This window comes from Cygnus atratus, chromosome 3 (assembly GCF_013377495.2).
Source record: "Cygnus atratus isolate AKBS03 ecotype Queensland, Australia chromosome 3, CAtr_DNAZoo_HiC_assembly, whole genome shotgun sequence".
Classification (NCBI taxonomy): Eukaryota; Metazoa; Chordata; class Aves; order Anseriformes; family Anatidae; genus Cygnus; species Cygnus atratus.
The window spans coordinates 44,908,671-44,925,077 of record NC_066364.1 but is presented as its reverse complement, the minus strand read 5'-3'; the positions used below and the strand labels follow the sequence as shown (position 1 = coordinate 44,925,077).

Sequence of the window (16,407 nt, the reverse complement as noted above, 5' to 3'; positions counted from 1 at the left end):
AAACAAAACTCTTCAGTGTATTTGCATTACCATATCTAAGCTAAGCATGCATGTAGCAAACTAAAGGTTAGCCAAATTAAACACACACACTGATTTCCATTGGGCCATGATTTTATCTACAACATACCTTTCAACCTCACTGTTGAGTTGAGTACATACCAGCCCTAACTAATAGGCAGTGCCACTGTGAAGCTGGGGGGCACACAGGGCTAAATTGCTGGTCCCTTCACTCCACAAATTGAATGACTTTTGTTGTGACGTAACTCATGCCTCCACTGCCACCATTCCACATCCTACAACTGTAACCTAATGATTTCTAGAGTTGTTCATTCCTGCAAGTAAGTCTGCTGACCACCAGCTTTGATTATGCTGCTCCTAAAAACATCATTCTTTAACTATAACAGCAAAGAAACAGAACAAAAGTAATAGTGCAATTTGTTTCACCTTTTGTGAAAGGTTACAATAAATATAGTGCATAAATAAATGATTACACTGAATTTCAAAATGCTTCTCTTATGACAATTATCTTCTTGGACGCAGGTGTTTATGGTATACTGGGTTACAGTCCCCAAACTTTAAATTTCATACAGTGCAGATACTTGCACATTTAATGAGTAAATGGACTTAAGTTCCTATTTCAAAAAATGCCCTATGTTCCAGATAGTCTTACATACTACGTATGAATTTTTGTAGGTTGCACAAGCTCTGCCATGTCCCTACTTGCTGTTATGCTAAGAGTTCCCTCTATTACTTCCTAAAGATTTAGCAGGAGAGCTCTAACATACAAGCATTATATGTGTTACTATATTTATAAACTGCACACATCCTCAAACCACATCTGGATGAATCCTATGAAATCAGCAAGAGGCTGCAACAGGGGCGGTTCAGGTTGAATACAGGTTCTTCACCCACTGAAAGGGTGGTCAGGCACTTAAACAGGCTCCCCAGTACAGTGGTCACGGCACTGAAGTGCCGTGCTGGAGTTCAAGTGTTTGGACAACGCTCTCAGATACATGGTCTGTTTTTGGGGTGGTTCTGTGCAGACCCAGGAGTTTGACTTGATGATCCATGTGGTTTCCTTCTTACTTAGGATATTCTATGATTCTAAACCTTCCATATGACAGAAGCTGCAATGTATTTCTGCTAAATGCTACATGACACTTGGGCATATCTTTCCTTCAAGGGCAGAATTGCAAGTTTCTGATAGATCTTGTCTCCTAAAATAGCAACAAAAACTACATGCAGGAGTCGAATATTTAATAATGCAATTAATTCTCAAAATAGCTGACATATTTCTAAAACATCTGACAGCACAAAATCTTGCATAGTCCCTAAACTCATGAAGTTAACTGTGCCTAGGGGAGATTCCTAGCTTGTAATGCAGTAATAAGTAATTGTTTAGTGTTTTCTTTGAAGTACGCATTTGCTGCCACAGTGTTTTACTGAACACATCTCATCAGCAAATCCAGAAAATTCCTTTTGCTAAAGGGATAATTATAAAGCTGTCTTCATAACAAGCTATCCTCTTTGAAGCTCTAAATCACAATTCAAGGCTGTCTTTCTGTAATGAGTATTTCTCTTTATTTTTATGGATTTTTTCACCCTCAGAAACTTAACAGCACCCTTTTCTCATCAAATCCTTCTGTCCAGTCACAGTGCCTGCTAGCAGTTACTGAAGTATTATTTAACTAGCTACCTCAAATATAACTGTTATTCTCAGTTGTTAGGTAGAGATAAGAAATTGCAGTCTCATAAATATCCTCTTGCTGTTAACAGAATTAAATGACTAATTTCTAACAAGTTATTCAACAAATTGGAAGCCCTCTTTATCTTCCATAAAATAACTTCATCACTAAATTAAAAAGATCACCATTTCAAATCACAAATATAAACATGTATGAAATAATTTATTATTCTAAAGAAATCAAAGCATACTCTAAGGAATTAGTAGGAAGTAAAGCAGCTGCAAGTTCTGTTAATGCCTCTAGATGAACACCTAAACTTCATTAAAGCACTAATTCAACAAGTGAAAATATCATACTTGCAATGAATCTATTTTTAATCCCCGAGTAACCATAGAAGTCTATTTTCCAAAAGGAAAACAAAATTGAATTTTAATAGAACTTTCTTCTTCACAGTGCAGAATTTTTATCTAGTGTAATAATGCAGCTATTTAAATCAGTTTGTACAGTCATTGAAAATCCTGACATTAAGGATGAATTGAGTCAAATAAAGTAAATTAAACTTCAGAAGAGTACTGAAGGAAAGCCCTTGATGGCATCATAAATATTTGCTTCATTTGGGAAGAAAGGAAAGCAGAGTATTTTGTAGAACACTACACAAATACTTAAGAAATTGAGGTTCAGAACAAAATTAGATTAAAAATAAAAAGAACCAGATATACAAACTACTGCTATTACTAACAGTGTACATTTCCAGTTTTGCATCTCCCTGACTTCTTGAGACAGTAACTAAAAGCTCTATTTTAATATTGTTTGGTTAAAATCTAATCTCTTCCTTTACTGCTGTAGTATTTTGCTCACCTAACTTCGATCAAAACGCATCAGAGACACATAGATTGTGTAAAATTTCCTTGTGTAAAATGTTTTTTGAGCAGGGTATTGAGCCTGGGAAATATATTCTTGTCTTTCATAGCAGCAGAAGAGTGCCCTCCATATTATTCACATCCAATTCTCTGATATGAAAGCTACTTTTCATTTTCATGAAAAACTTGAGTAAACTTTGGTTATATCATGGCAAAAAAATGACCCGCTTTTCTTAATTTCAGTTTCAGATGGATCCTAAGCCTTTCCTCACCCTATTAATTTCTTCCAATCTTGTCTAGAATGGAAAAAAAGTAAACTTTTCAACCGCATTAGCTTAATCAAATTAGTTTAACGTGGTTCATAAAGGTTTATCAAAAAGTAGGCCAAGTAGCTCTTGCAGATTTCAGGCTCTTTCACCTGATTACAGTTGACCATTTAACATTGTCTTTACACAACAGCCATATTCATTACAGGATTTTTCAACCATATTAATTTAATGTAACTGAAAATACACTATTGTTGTCCATCCACACTTAATGTCCTTCTGCCATTCTTTTATTTAAAAATTCTTTGTCCTATCATTAAGTTCAATAATACTTCTCAGAATATTAAACTAATATTCCTGACCACAAAGCTGAAATGAACATTCTGATAAACTAGACTTCACAGGAGAGTCATGGGATTTGGATGTTGAGAGGCCACTTAGTGGAAGTTTTCTTACAATCAGAGGAAATGAACGAAGACTATATGTATTGAATATATGAATGTATTGGGTGTGCAAATATGGAGAACTATTTAGGTGAAATTACCTATGCTTTTACAAACCCAACATTATTCACTCTTTCACTTCCATTTCAAAATTCTAAGGCAATTATCACTTGCGCATTTTTACTGTATCATGCAGAAGGACTGTCTGAGACAGCTCTTTGGTGGGAATGCACTGCATATACTTGTGACTGAGAAAAACGCATATATGTATTTTTCATAGTGATTATTGCATGTTTTTTTCAATTATGTATTTAAAGAAAACTTCCTTGGATCTACTCTCCTTATCCAAGAAAGACTTTTACAAATTTCAAATTTTTATTCATAAAAGCTTTTTTTTTTTTTTTTTCCCTAGTTGGATGAAAATCTTATACACAGAAATATACCATAAGTCCATCCTGGATATGCAAAAAAACCCTCAGTATTTAATAGCATTCGAAATTTTTATTGCAACTGGTTTCCACATGCTGAGAAATACATTCCAGATTGGAGTGGAATTAAGCTTGAAAACACATTATGTCCAGAAAACAAAGAATTAAAAAAAAAAAAAGAGAGAGAGAGAGAGCATAGAACAAAACCATTCTCCCTTCTGGGAGGTAGCCTACAAAATACATCTGACCAAAACTATTATTTTTCTGAGGAAACCCAATATTGACCTGATCTATAGCATTCTTCAAGTACCACAGTGCTTTCCTGCACCTGCCGTATACAGCTACTAAAGTGAACATTAAAGCATGGAATTAATAATCTGAATAGAAAAAAGCACACTCCTTCCTACATAAGATGAAAGCAGATAGCTAAATCGAATGATATGCAAAAGCAATTAGTATGGAACAGTTTATGTTAATGAAGAAACTGAACTTGTTAGGTCATCTTAATTATAAATGCTAAGTTCTGACTTGAGGCATAGAACACTGTGGAAGATTAATAGTTGTACAGTAGAAGACTTCTGAACTGCTATCACTATACATGTTCTACTTTGCTTGGTCTGAATGATGACTGTCATATATAAATGCAGGAGTGCATTTATGCTGTTCTATTTTGTTGTTTTTTTTTTGTTGTTTTGTTTTGTTTTCTTCTTTCTCAGTGTGCACCACTTGGACAGACTTGACATTGAGTCAGGTATACCAAGGCAAAGTTTCTTGAAAATTGTGCATTATTCTTCTGTTTTACAGAATATCTTTTTATTAATACAGTACAGATGACAGCACTGTTAGAATTTACCAAAAATACTCAGTGATCATTTTTTTTCTGTCTTGCAGGAAAATCTAATATTCAAATTTTTCTCCAAGCTAAATCAGAATGAACCCTTGCAAAACCAAAACTTTTTACAAAATAAAAGCTAGTTACATAAAATAAGTATTTTTATTTCATTCTGACTTTTTTAGCCTTACACTATAAATTCATTTTTCTAGAAGAAAAAATATCTCTTTTTATTCCAAGTCAAAGATCACCTCTGTTTCAGACTAGTTTCAGTCTCTCTACTTCTGAATCGCAATCTGCAGCGTTGAAATACTTTCAAGGAAAACCAACAGAAGCACAAGTTTACATATGTAAATCTATCATCATACCTTTGCACACACCCACAAAAACACACTAAAAATCAACCCATTTGTAAAGTCTGAGAGGACAAAGAGTAGGAGGTGTTCCTGCCCATGCCAGGGGTTGGAACCAAATGATCCTTAACGTCCCTTCCAACTCAAACCATTGATCATATGATTCTATGATCATACAAAAAAATAATCAGAGCATTTTTAAATTCAAGACTGCTGAGATGCTCAGAAAAAAAATCTTTACAGATTACAGAAAAAATATAATCTTTTAACTGGCTTATTAAGCTAAACCACATGTGCACGCATTTCTGCTATATGTGTGATAGAGGTACAAATATAGCAACACATTTAAATTGTTATTGTTACATTATAAAGATAAGAAGTACTTTGATTTTCATTGGACCAATTAAGAAATATGAAAAAACCATCAAAAGTGTAAATGAAATCTATTAATATATTAGTAGTCATAATATGAAAGCCACTTCAAAAAAAGTAAATCACGCAACCTTCCTCAGGATTTCTATGTATCATATTAAAATCATCATATTCACACAGTTCTACAGTGTGAAAGTCACCAACTTAGACCTTACTAGAAATCATGCCTATTTGATTCTTATGAATAAATATACAAGCAAACCTTTTATCACAAGAAGCTTGTGTAAAGAAAATACGTATATACTCTGACACAACACATCCAAATTCATAGATACTGAAATACTTCCAGACTCGCCTGAGAGACAGAAAGAACAAAGCTGGTTGTTCTGTAGTTACTCTCCTACATCACAGAACAGATTTACTTTAGAATTATTATTTATTAAATAATAGAATGTTTAAATATTTTATCATTCATTAAGCAGGTGAAATTTGTTTTTCCAAAGCCCACACAAAGGAAGTTCAGAAACCCAAAAACTAGAGTGTAATATGCTGGAAAATTTGTTTGTTGTCACTAATCTTTTCAGGTATGCTAAAGCATCACCCTTCCCATACCTCTCCTGAGCATCAGCCTGGGAACAAAGGAAAAACTGCCCTAACTGAAATCTATAAGCTCCATACTTGGAATTTTAATTTGGAATCTTATAAAGTGACAAGATGAAATTTTATACCCCCTTTTTATCATGTTGGTATACTACAGGTCAGATTATGAGGAAAATAACATCCTAATAAGAGATTTACATATGTCTATAGAAAACAGCTTTAAACCAGAAAAAAAAAAATAAGACTGGGAACTCTATGAATTACAAGTAGCAAAATGTTAAAATAAATATAATTAAATATCAGAGTTAAATTGACAGTTCTAACTCTGGCATGATGGCTAAGTTGATTTGCATATAGTAGAGAAGTGGAAGAAGGACACAACACGAACACCAACTGAGCTTATAAGCTTTGTGATCCAAAACTGCCTGGTTTTGCACCTCTGGAAACTAATCAGATTTGCCTGAGGTCTCTACTCAGAGATATACAAACCTCAGTTTTTCATTTGGCAAACTGGAGTTTCAGGTGTTTTAACATCTTGTTAAATGGCATCTAGCTAGTTGGCTCAAGCTAAATTAACCCATTAAGCAGGTTTTTGCTACCATTTTACTGAATAAGCTGTCATCAACCTGTGAAAATAAAACAACTTTCCTATTTCAGCCCATATCATTTACATACTGTATGCCTCAGCAGCAATTAGAATCTGTGCAGCACCTTTAATTCCTCAGTGCATTTCTGACTTTAAATACACATCAACTACAGTGCAATGTAAGTCAAATTTGACAAATCTAAGAACTATTGACAGTAAATCAATAAAATGACTTATTTTTTTCCACTGAGCACAGGAAGAACTTTGTGCAATGGTGTCATGACATAAATTTATTTTATGTCTTCCAAAGACATTTATTTTAAAACTTACATCTTGTGTATGCCTTTTCTGTATCCAAGAGCTAGATTATAAAAGCTCTTTAAGCACCTAAAATTTATCAAGATTATTAGGCCTTTAAATAACCTTTAGATGCTATCTGCATATCTCAGGTATCTAAAACTCAGGCAATCAAACTGCATTTAGATGCTTCATCTCCATAAACAATCCCCATAAAATATTCACAACATTCTGTGTGAATACTTGGTTCTTGCGGTTACTACAGAAACCACTTAAAAGTACAAAGAGGGCTCTTTAGGTTCCAGAAAAGAATCCTGTATGCTTTTCATGCACTTATTTATCCTCTTCTGTCTTGAGGGAAAGTAATGCTGTAACGTGTAGTCTTATGCAGTACACTAGCTATAATAAGCTTCTGCCTTACACCAGAATCTTTTCTGAGAATGGCACTTTCTTTAGAGCACCACAAGATGAAAAACATGTGATTGGCCCACAGAACTCTATTCCAATCTCTATCACTGTGTGACTTCTTTGACCATGGCCCTGTATTCTGGTAATACAACTATTGCTTGCACTCAAACCATCCAAAGGTTTGAGGTCAATTACATCTTTGATCGAAGCATAAAATATACAAATCCAGTGAGTGAGATGAACTGCTAAAATTTTTATGTTGACAAGGGTAAAAATCAAAGAATTAAAGAGTTAATGCAAAAAAGGAAACATGAAGCAATGACTTCAAAGTCATTGCTCTATAATGACTTTAGCTCAGTAATTGCTTATAATGACTATAGCTCAATAACATTGAGCTATGAAGCTCAAAGTGTAGCTCTATATGAGCTACATATATTCTTGAAACGTTTCTAAAATATTGGCATGTTCATTTGCTTATTTGAAATTATTCAGATAAATGAACAATTAAACTTTACAGATCCCGTCATACAATACTCAGAAGTGCAACACAATGAAACTATTGCATAAATTAATTTTAAAATGTTTCCAATTTTCATTTTCAGTACACTATTAATAACAATAAAAGAAAATATTTTTGTTTTAAAGGGATCATTTTCTAAAAACAAGACAAAAAGAAAATTGACTTTTAAAAACTCATATCAATTGCCATTTAGTAGCAATATCCATAAAATCTTTAAATGTTATCAACAGAAAAAAATGTTCACAAGATTACTTATGGCTCATCTAACACAATCTAAACAACTGCTAAATAACTATGGTACCAATCTTCAAGGAACAGAACCTGATATTTTTTCAAATATGAAATATTTGAATATGAAAAGGCTTCTAAAAATCTAAAGTGCAGTAGAGCTCTGTCAGCAAAGGTGTTACACATCACCCCTGGTCCAGACTAAGTGGAAAATTAGATAAATAAATTGCAATAACTTCTAATAAATTTGAAAATTAAATTGGTCCTAATGCAGGATATGTTTTCAAATAAATCCTTCCTTACCACTATAATATTAGATTTAATTTTAGCTAATGAACAGAAAGTCACTTAAGACCCAGCAATGAAAGTTTATTTGCATGAAGGTGATTTTGATTTTCAGGAACTAAAGGGAGACCAGAATAATGGCAATGGAAGGGAAAAAAAAAAATCGTACTATTTATGTCAATGTGAAGAAACTGGAAAGGACAGCAAAATGGAATTCTTTATAATTTTCATAAAATAAAATTTAAAAAAAAGAAAAGAATTATGCAGAAGTGAAATAGTAGAAATTTCACTTACTAAAAAATTAAGCATCATTATGAAAGAGATATCTAAATGAATAAAATAAGAAAATATAGAGAAGGAGACGTGATTTAGCTTGATTTTTGTTGGGATTTGACATGATGCCACACTATTTTCACCAAGAAGGGAAATACAGACTGGATTAATACATTTACAATGTGGTATTATCATTTAGAAAAATACAGTGTGTGTGATTTTTTAGTAAAGCTACTATGCTATGTTTTCAGTCTACAGAATATTAAAACAAACACCCCAGCAACTGTCTGAATAAAGATTAAAGTAATATTTGGCCTCATGCCTCTAAACAATTTTAGTCACAGAAATGAAGTTTTTTCCGTTGACAGGAACAGTAAACAGTGATATTCATACCGTCATAAATCCATCCAGCAAACCTGAATCAGGTTTAGGAGGTGCTTGCAATCGCTCCATAGACCACTTTTCAATGATAGATGAAACCTGGCTATTTTCCGTGTTTAGAATTCTGAATCCTGTCATGTTAACACCACTATACCGATAGGGTTCCACATCCAAGGCAAAGAGGTCCTGAAAAAAAAAAAAAATGACCATCATGTAAATCTTTTAATATACTGCAATTCTTCTTTCAGTTTTTAGACCCATTTGCAGTACTGACATTTTCATGAACAACAGTGCTACGTATGCTAAGAAGTATGTTCTGTTTATTTGGGGGTCTGCACCAGTGAGCAGATCACTCAGCTGAGCAAATAAGTCAGCTGACCCTATAGTGGGAGTAAGTGGGAGTAAGCTGGCTGACAAAGAGAGAAAGCTTCAATTGCCTTAAAAAAAAAAAAAAAAAAAAAAAAGCCTGTTTAGGGTAAGTTCAGTTGAAGAACTATATCTCCTATTAGTCAGAAATGCTCCAGTAGGCATAAATTTTATTAATAATTGCTACAAATATTGTTACTAATCATTTCTTATTTGGCTTACCAAAACAGACTTTAAATGATAAAAATAAACAGAACAGTCTCCTTGTATTTTCAGTCCGTATGAAACTTTAATGTTGACCTTTAACCATTAAAAAAGGAGTGGGGGATGGGGAGAATGTACATGGCCTTCACTTATTGCAGCTTTTGATTATTTTTTACATTTAACCAAAAGCATTCTTCACATTTATCAATCATACTTCCAAACACAGACATATCTTTGATTAGTAATTTCTCTCTACAAGCATAACCTTTGCCAATTGGTGTAATTTTAATATATATGTATGTACACGTATGTATATTTACCTCCCTTCAGCACACACAGAGGCAAAAGTAAATGAATAAAAGAAGAAAATCAAATTTTAGATCAAGCAAGTAAACTCATGATTATTCCAGTCCTCCAGTTATCCTCCAATCCGGAGAGAATCCTTAGAAACAATGTAGACAATAGGAAATTTGGGTAAAAGATCAAGTTTTAAATAGAAAAAAATAATAATAAAACAAAATAAAATAAAACTAAAATTTAATTTTGATTAACAAAACAGTCATGACAACTGTCTTAGCTAAAGCCAAACAAATTTTCATTTGGTTTGCTTCTTATTTTTTGTTTCCTTTTAAATAAAATTTTGAAGTGATATAATGAGGTGACATAATCACAGACACTACTGTTCTGTAACATATTTTTAGTTTCATTGAACACAGACATTCTCAAAATCATTCAAACTTTGTTTTTAATTTCCTTTTTTTTTTTTTTTTTCTTGTTGGCAGTATAATGCAGTTTACATTTCCATGAAATGGTAGTGTTGGGTGTAATACTTGTCTGAATCCATTTATTTACTGACTAGAACTGAAGAAAATATAATATGTACTATTGGAAAAACAGAATATAATTCATTATTCATTGTTGACACTGAGCCTCCCCAAAATCAACCAGTCACTAACCATTTTCAGTTGTAGCTAGTAATTATGATAATCTTTTCCATGACACCTAAGGTGCTACAGGTGCTAAAACGTTTTTAAGTTATACATTTATGAATAACCTAACTCATGTCCTCTTTCTAAAGAAACAAAATATTCTATTGTGAAGGAAAGACCAACAATAACTATAAGTATGTTACATCTTTCCCTTTAAAAACTCTCTATTTTTGCTGTGAAAAAAAAACTCAGAACCCCAGGTGTAATTATTTAATCCAAACACATTCATGTTTACACTGGAATAATAATAAATGTACAAAACAATATTATATCCATATATTACAGAAACACACAGGTTGGCGTATTAATGAGCTACTGCATTAGACCCTGAATCAATCATAGGAGAGTATGCAGAAGACTGCTGTAAACACTGTGACTGGAAAATTTATTTGACAGGACTTTCAACATGGCAGGTAAGAAGCAATTAATATATCAAAACAACTAATTTCTGATGCAGGTTCCAAAGCTACATTGCAAAATCAAAATCTATCATCTGTCTGCACACATTAAATTATTCTTTGATAATTCCAAATGCATATAATCCCTGTCCCTTCTCAAAAACCTAATGTTCCAATAAGGAAATAAGTCTGATGGAAACCCTGTTTTATAAACATAGCTTTAAGAATAAAAATTAAATGCATGGTATGTATGGACAGCATACCACTCAAAGAAGCAATTTTCACCAACAGCAAAAGACAGAAAACCTAGGACTTAATGAGGGAAGTTTGCATGCAATCCTGAATCCACAGGTGATAGCACAATTTAACCTTCTAAAGTAAGAGAGAGACTTGCAAAGGGTATTTTGCCTTTACAGTTCTAATGAGCTTCACAAATTATTTTGCTTTCTATTCAACAAGCTATTTCCACATTAATGTTTTCCATAAACTTGTTTTGAGATTCTGAGATGAACTGCCCATCCTACCACAAAGGATTTATTTTGTTAAGGACTTAAAGATGTATATGATTTTAAACATAGGTCACTTCAAGCATGGCACATCTGTCTCATGCTTGAAATGACTTGTGTTTTAAGAACCTTAATGAACTGTAATCTAAATAGGCAAATTTGAGCATAAATGAAAACAGAGAAATGCACACAACTGTATTATGTACTTAATCCTATTTAAAAGTTTTAAACTGTACTACAGTCGATCGTTTTCTCAGGTCTGTCAGTTTTCCAGGCACGCTCTTGAACAATAATTAAACCATCCTGATGAGTTTTCATTGAAAGTAAGAAAACTCAATAGAGAAAACATCATGTACTTACACACCAATCCAGAGAGACCTTTTTTTTTCACTTTGTCAGGTAATATAATTAAGGAAAGTGACATCTTTGTTAGATGTCACCGTATGTTTTTATAAGCCACTTACCAGTGTGGTAAAGATATAGTGATAGTATTCTGTCATCATTCCCATAGCTAAAGCCTTAAAAAAATAAACAAAAGATTAATGTTTCTGAGGACACACAATCCATTTTTATCACACTTACATGGTAAATGAAAAGCTGCAGAAGAACACTACTGGGATCAGACTACAGGGTTGGAATTGTACTAAAATTAGGTCAAGCAAGTCATTTCCTAGCAGTTAGAGCAGATTACTGACTATTAAAGGAATTTATGAAGCAGATCTTCTGATAGAAAGAATATTATTAGACTGTTTAGTGCAGTAAATGTGAAAGTGGTTTATAGTTTTACATACTAATGGGTGCATTAAGTTGCCACACAAATTTTCAGTTGACAATATTTTCATTCATTATCGAACCCTCCCCTTAAAAAGAATAACCTAATAGGATATGTTTTTTCTATTTTGATGAACGATATTGTGCATTTAAAACAAGGACCCAAGCTTATGCTTTGGATGTACATTTTTCCAACCATGAAAGAAAATACTCCTGATTCGAAGTTTCACTAGCAGAATACATAGTAACTTCTTCTGTCTTGCTAACTTTGCATTATCAAATAGTTACTGATCAACTGTGCATTTTAAAACTTCATACATTTTTGTTAACAGTATAAGAATAAATATTTGTAGATATGCTTTTAAAGTAATAAGCTAGGGATGTCTCATCACTATTCATTACAGACAGTTTCACCTGAAAAGCAGATACAGATAAACAATATCCTCTTACTCTGCTCAAAAGCAACAATAGTCTAGTATGATTTATGAAAGCATTTAAGTACCTATAGTAATTTTTACTTAATTTTAGCACTGTTAAAAAGAAAAAAAACAATAACAACAACAACAACAAAAAACTATACAAATAAGGAATATTCTCTTCCTTTCCAAGAATTACAAACAGAATTCTTTGCCAAGTTTCTACCAGTTACACCTCCTTAAATGCACTGATGGCAATAATTATACAATTGTCACAATAGCAGAATCTGTATACAAAAGAATTATCGGTTTTGAAGACAGTGAGAGCTTTTTTACTTGCAACATTGTCTGAGAAAATGACTAGTCTGTATGTTCTTTTCCCAATAAAAGTGAAAAGCTAAAACAAATTTGAAAAGGCAGCTGCAGATCAGATTTTTTATCTTTGACAAGACTGGAAAAGTGTTGTTACAGTTTTTGCCAAAGGATGTCTTTACCTGTATATAGAACTGTAGTATAGTCTACCAACAGCAATTTAAAATGTGCTTAACACAGGAAAACCATTATCTCATGAGAAATATCACAACTTCATTAGAAACCGTATAACACCAAACACAGCTAGCTTTTAAAAAATAAATAAATAAATAAATAAATGTTTCTAAATCAAGCTAAGATATCTTTTTCCCTATACCTAAAACGCTTGTAGCCATCTGTACCTTATCTGCTTATAAGGGGACTTTCATTCTCCAAACAATCTCTCCACAAGAATATTCGTGATTCTGCTATGTTCTGGTATAGTGTCTTTTCCAGGTTTTCTTTCTCTCACTTTCCTCACTTTTCAAAAGACATCAATCCTTTTTCCTCTTGAAAACATTGTCAACTCTCTGCCTTCGTTATTCCAGTGCTTCCACTAACTATTTAAATATTGTCTTCCATCCCTGTTTCCCTGGTGATGCAGTTACCACTGATATTTGTCTTGATTTAATTATGTAGTCTGAATGGTGGGAATTTCTTTTCCATTCCATAATGTATTTTTGACCAGAAAACAGTAATTGTCTTTTCACTGGCCTCTCAAAGTACTGTTTTTTCTGTATTTCCAACCTGTTTTTATTCCAGCCAACTTCATTCTTAATCCTTCCAATCCCTCCCAAAATGAAATCCCTTGTCATGTCTCCCCAAGTTCATATCTCCATTTCTCTCCCCAAAAAAATGATTAATTCATGGTTTGCAAATGAATCTTTATATAAATAAAGACCTTTTTTTTTTATTAACATTTTTAGTAAACACCTGTACACAGTGCTTTTGGAATTATATCTCTAAATAACAAATTATCTTAACGTACTTTTTGTCAATTTTGATAGCAGGAGCTTATGCTCAGCTGCAGAATTACCAATTTTAGACATACTTAAAACATTGCAATATCGGTGCTGGATGGAAAATTTCAAGATTACAGAAATTGTAAAAAGGTCTAAACACTCATGAAAGAATTGTTCATTTAACTTCTTCCTATAACCTTTAGGATGAGCAGAGAGGCTTGATAAAACAGCTTATAATTTGATTTAAAGAAATTGAATGCCCATTGTTGAGTCTTGGGACATGATTAATTACAGAATGCTTTTTATTTTCTTCCTCGTTCCTATAATATTTTTATTTTCTTCTCCTTTTTTTTTCACAATGTTTTATACTTTGAAAGAAAAATTTCTTTTCACCTGAAATGTACTAGGTGCAGTATAAGTACATTGATGGAGTTATTTTCAGTACTGCAGCTTTGTACTGCCTTTAATATATATTTTCCATCTGCATTTTTAAGATGTTAAAATAATTAAATATACATTTAATGATTTGGACTAAACAATTGAATTAATTTGGCTGGCTTATGTTAAGTGAAGAGCAAAAACCACCAGCAGATATTCAAGTGACTAAGAATTAATAAGAGTATTTTAATCAATGCACAAAAAAGTAACAAATGATAGTATGCATATACGTTTACTATCATGTTTAATTGTACCCAAAACAGTACCCCGAAGTACCTTTAAATGAGAGACTTTTTTTTTCAAATCTTAGAGGTTGTATTTACTTGGTTTTTCAAACTAAATCATACAGTATGATAGCAAACAGAATATAAATATGAATTAAAGTCACTAAAAGCTGTGCATTAGAAATGTACTATATTGTTTTGTTTTAGGTATTTTTCCTATCATTATTGCAAGTTATAGATCAAAAAAAAAAAAAGGAAAGAAAAACAGCATCTGAGGAATTCTCAGTCTTTGAAGCTCACTCACTAAACTAAAGGAGATACACAAAGGCATGCATTTTTGCACATTTCATTGTTACAGTAAGCTTTTTTATGAATTACATCCTTCGTACACCGCTGTATCACCACCTTTTCTTGGAAGACACCACTGGAATCTGATTCTGCAATATAAAGACTGCAAGTATTTGGGATTCTGCTATATCTTGCCTACTCATCTTACTTATATGCAACAGAGCAAACACTTGAAAGCATCTATCCAAATGTATTCAGATTCTTTACAGTGCTATTAGCAGTGTAGGAGAATATGGTTCTAAATATATCTATTAGTTCTATCCTTCCAGTGGATCGCAATGTGTTCATTTGGTAATATACTATTCAAATATCACTACCTGATTAAAAGCCCACAACTTAGAAGCTTCAACTGAAAAAAAAAATAATCATTTTACAAAACAAATCTAAACAAGCATTTAAAACCATGGTTTTAATCAATTCCCCAAAATACCAATTCTTCATAGTTGCAACACTGACACATCTTATGGTGCATCTTTCCCCTGTGAAGTGCATTGTAAAATACCTTTCCCCCACACATGGAACAATCAGTTTCTTTAAAAAGAAAAAGAAAAGAAAAGAAAAAAAAGCCATCATGAAAGCAGCTACCATTGCAGTCACCAGTAAAATTATCTCTGAAAGCCTTGGCTGATTTTCAGCTAGGCCTCAGTAAAACTAACATGCACTTCTACTGCTTGTTAAATGCCATTAAGACTGGATATTACTTTCATTTATTAGGGATGAAGAAGATTAGGCTATCTAAAGCAAAATGAGGATTACCTGTTTTAAGATGCCTGCTGCCATTTCATGGCTGCAGTCAAAGATTACATGGAATTCCTTGCCTCTTTTCATCTCCTTTAGCAATGGCTTTGCATCTTTCGTGTCAGCTGGTAACTGACGGATTTTTAGTCTCAGGTTGTACCGTGACGGAGCCTTGATGAGCTCTTGTAATCGAATAAGGCCTTAAAGAAAATAGAGGAGTCAAAGGAAAAGAAAATTATCAAAACAAGAACCTGATTTGCTAGCAGGACAACTTACTACAAACATTCAAAATTTTCTGATTTTCTTTCCCTTCTCAATAGGTTGCCACTGATACACAGAAAAGTATAAAAAAATAAAAATAAAAATAAAGTATCTGCACTCCCAGTACTTTCTTATCACACATCTTTCTTCTACCTTAATATTAACAGACAGTAAGCAGCCTCAGTTAGGATTACATTACAAACGACAAATCTTCCTTCATGGAATTATGATATTCCTCTTCAAAGAATGTATATAATTATTTTACTTCAGTTAAAGTGATAGATCAGACTAAGAATTTGTAATCTGACTAGCCAGTCTCCTAACTAATCTATCAGGTTTACATACAAAGTTGTGGATCACTTCAGCATTGTAGAACATTCTCGGATAATCCAAATGATAGTACTAACTGAATTTATCTGTTTTGTTTATACAGGTAACAAAATATATACGCAGCAGCAAAGACAATGACTAAATGACTTATGTTATTGCATTCCTCTTCAATACTTCATAATCCCATTTTGAATTATTTAACTTTTACTATGGAAGTAGATGCAGAAACTTTTTTCCAAAAATCTTGCTGTTCACAGCAACACACCAGTCCATGGTGTGGTGTACATA

General features: G+C 32.8%; 1 protein-coding gene across 19 annotated transcripts in view; it reads right to left on the bottom strand.

Moving 5' to 3' along the window:
• The window catches only part of GRIK2 (glutamate ionotropic receptor kainate type subunit 2), a 414,885-nt gene that overhangs the window by 240,827 nt on the left and 157,651 nt on the right, over nucleotides 1-16,407 (bottom strand). For 18 of the 19 annotated variants that reach the window (XR_004780987.2, XM_035561779.2, XM_050709385.1 and 15 more), the window contains 3 exons: nucleotides 15,547-15,728; nucleotides 11,745-11,798; nucleotides 8,830-9,003 (listed from right to left, as the gene is read on the bottom strand). Coding sequence is in view for 18 of the 19 variants with exons in the window: in XM_035561779.2 (XP_035417672.1) it covers nucleotides 8,830-9,003; nucleotides 11,745-11,798; nucleotides 15,547-15,728 (410 nt within the window). In the remaining variant the exon portion in view is untranslated. The remainder of the gene's footprint in view (nucleotides 1-8,829; nucleotides 9,004-11,744; nucleotides 11,799-15,546; nucleotides 15,729-16,407) is intronic. The other variant, XM_035561789.2, reaches the window with a different exon arrangement.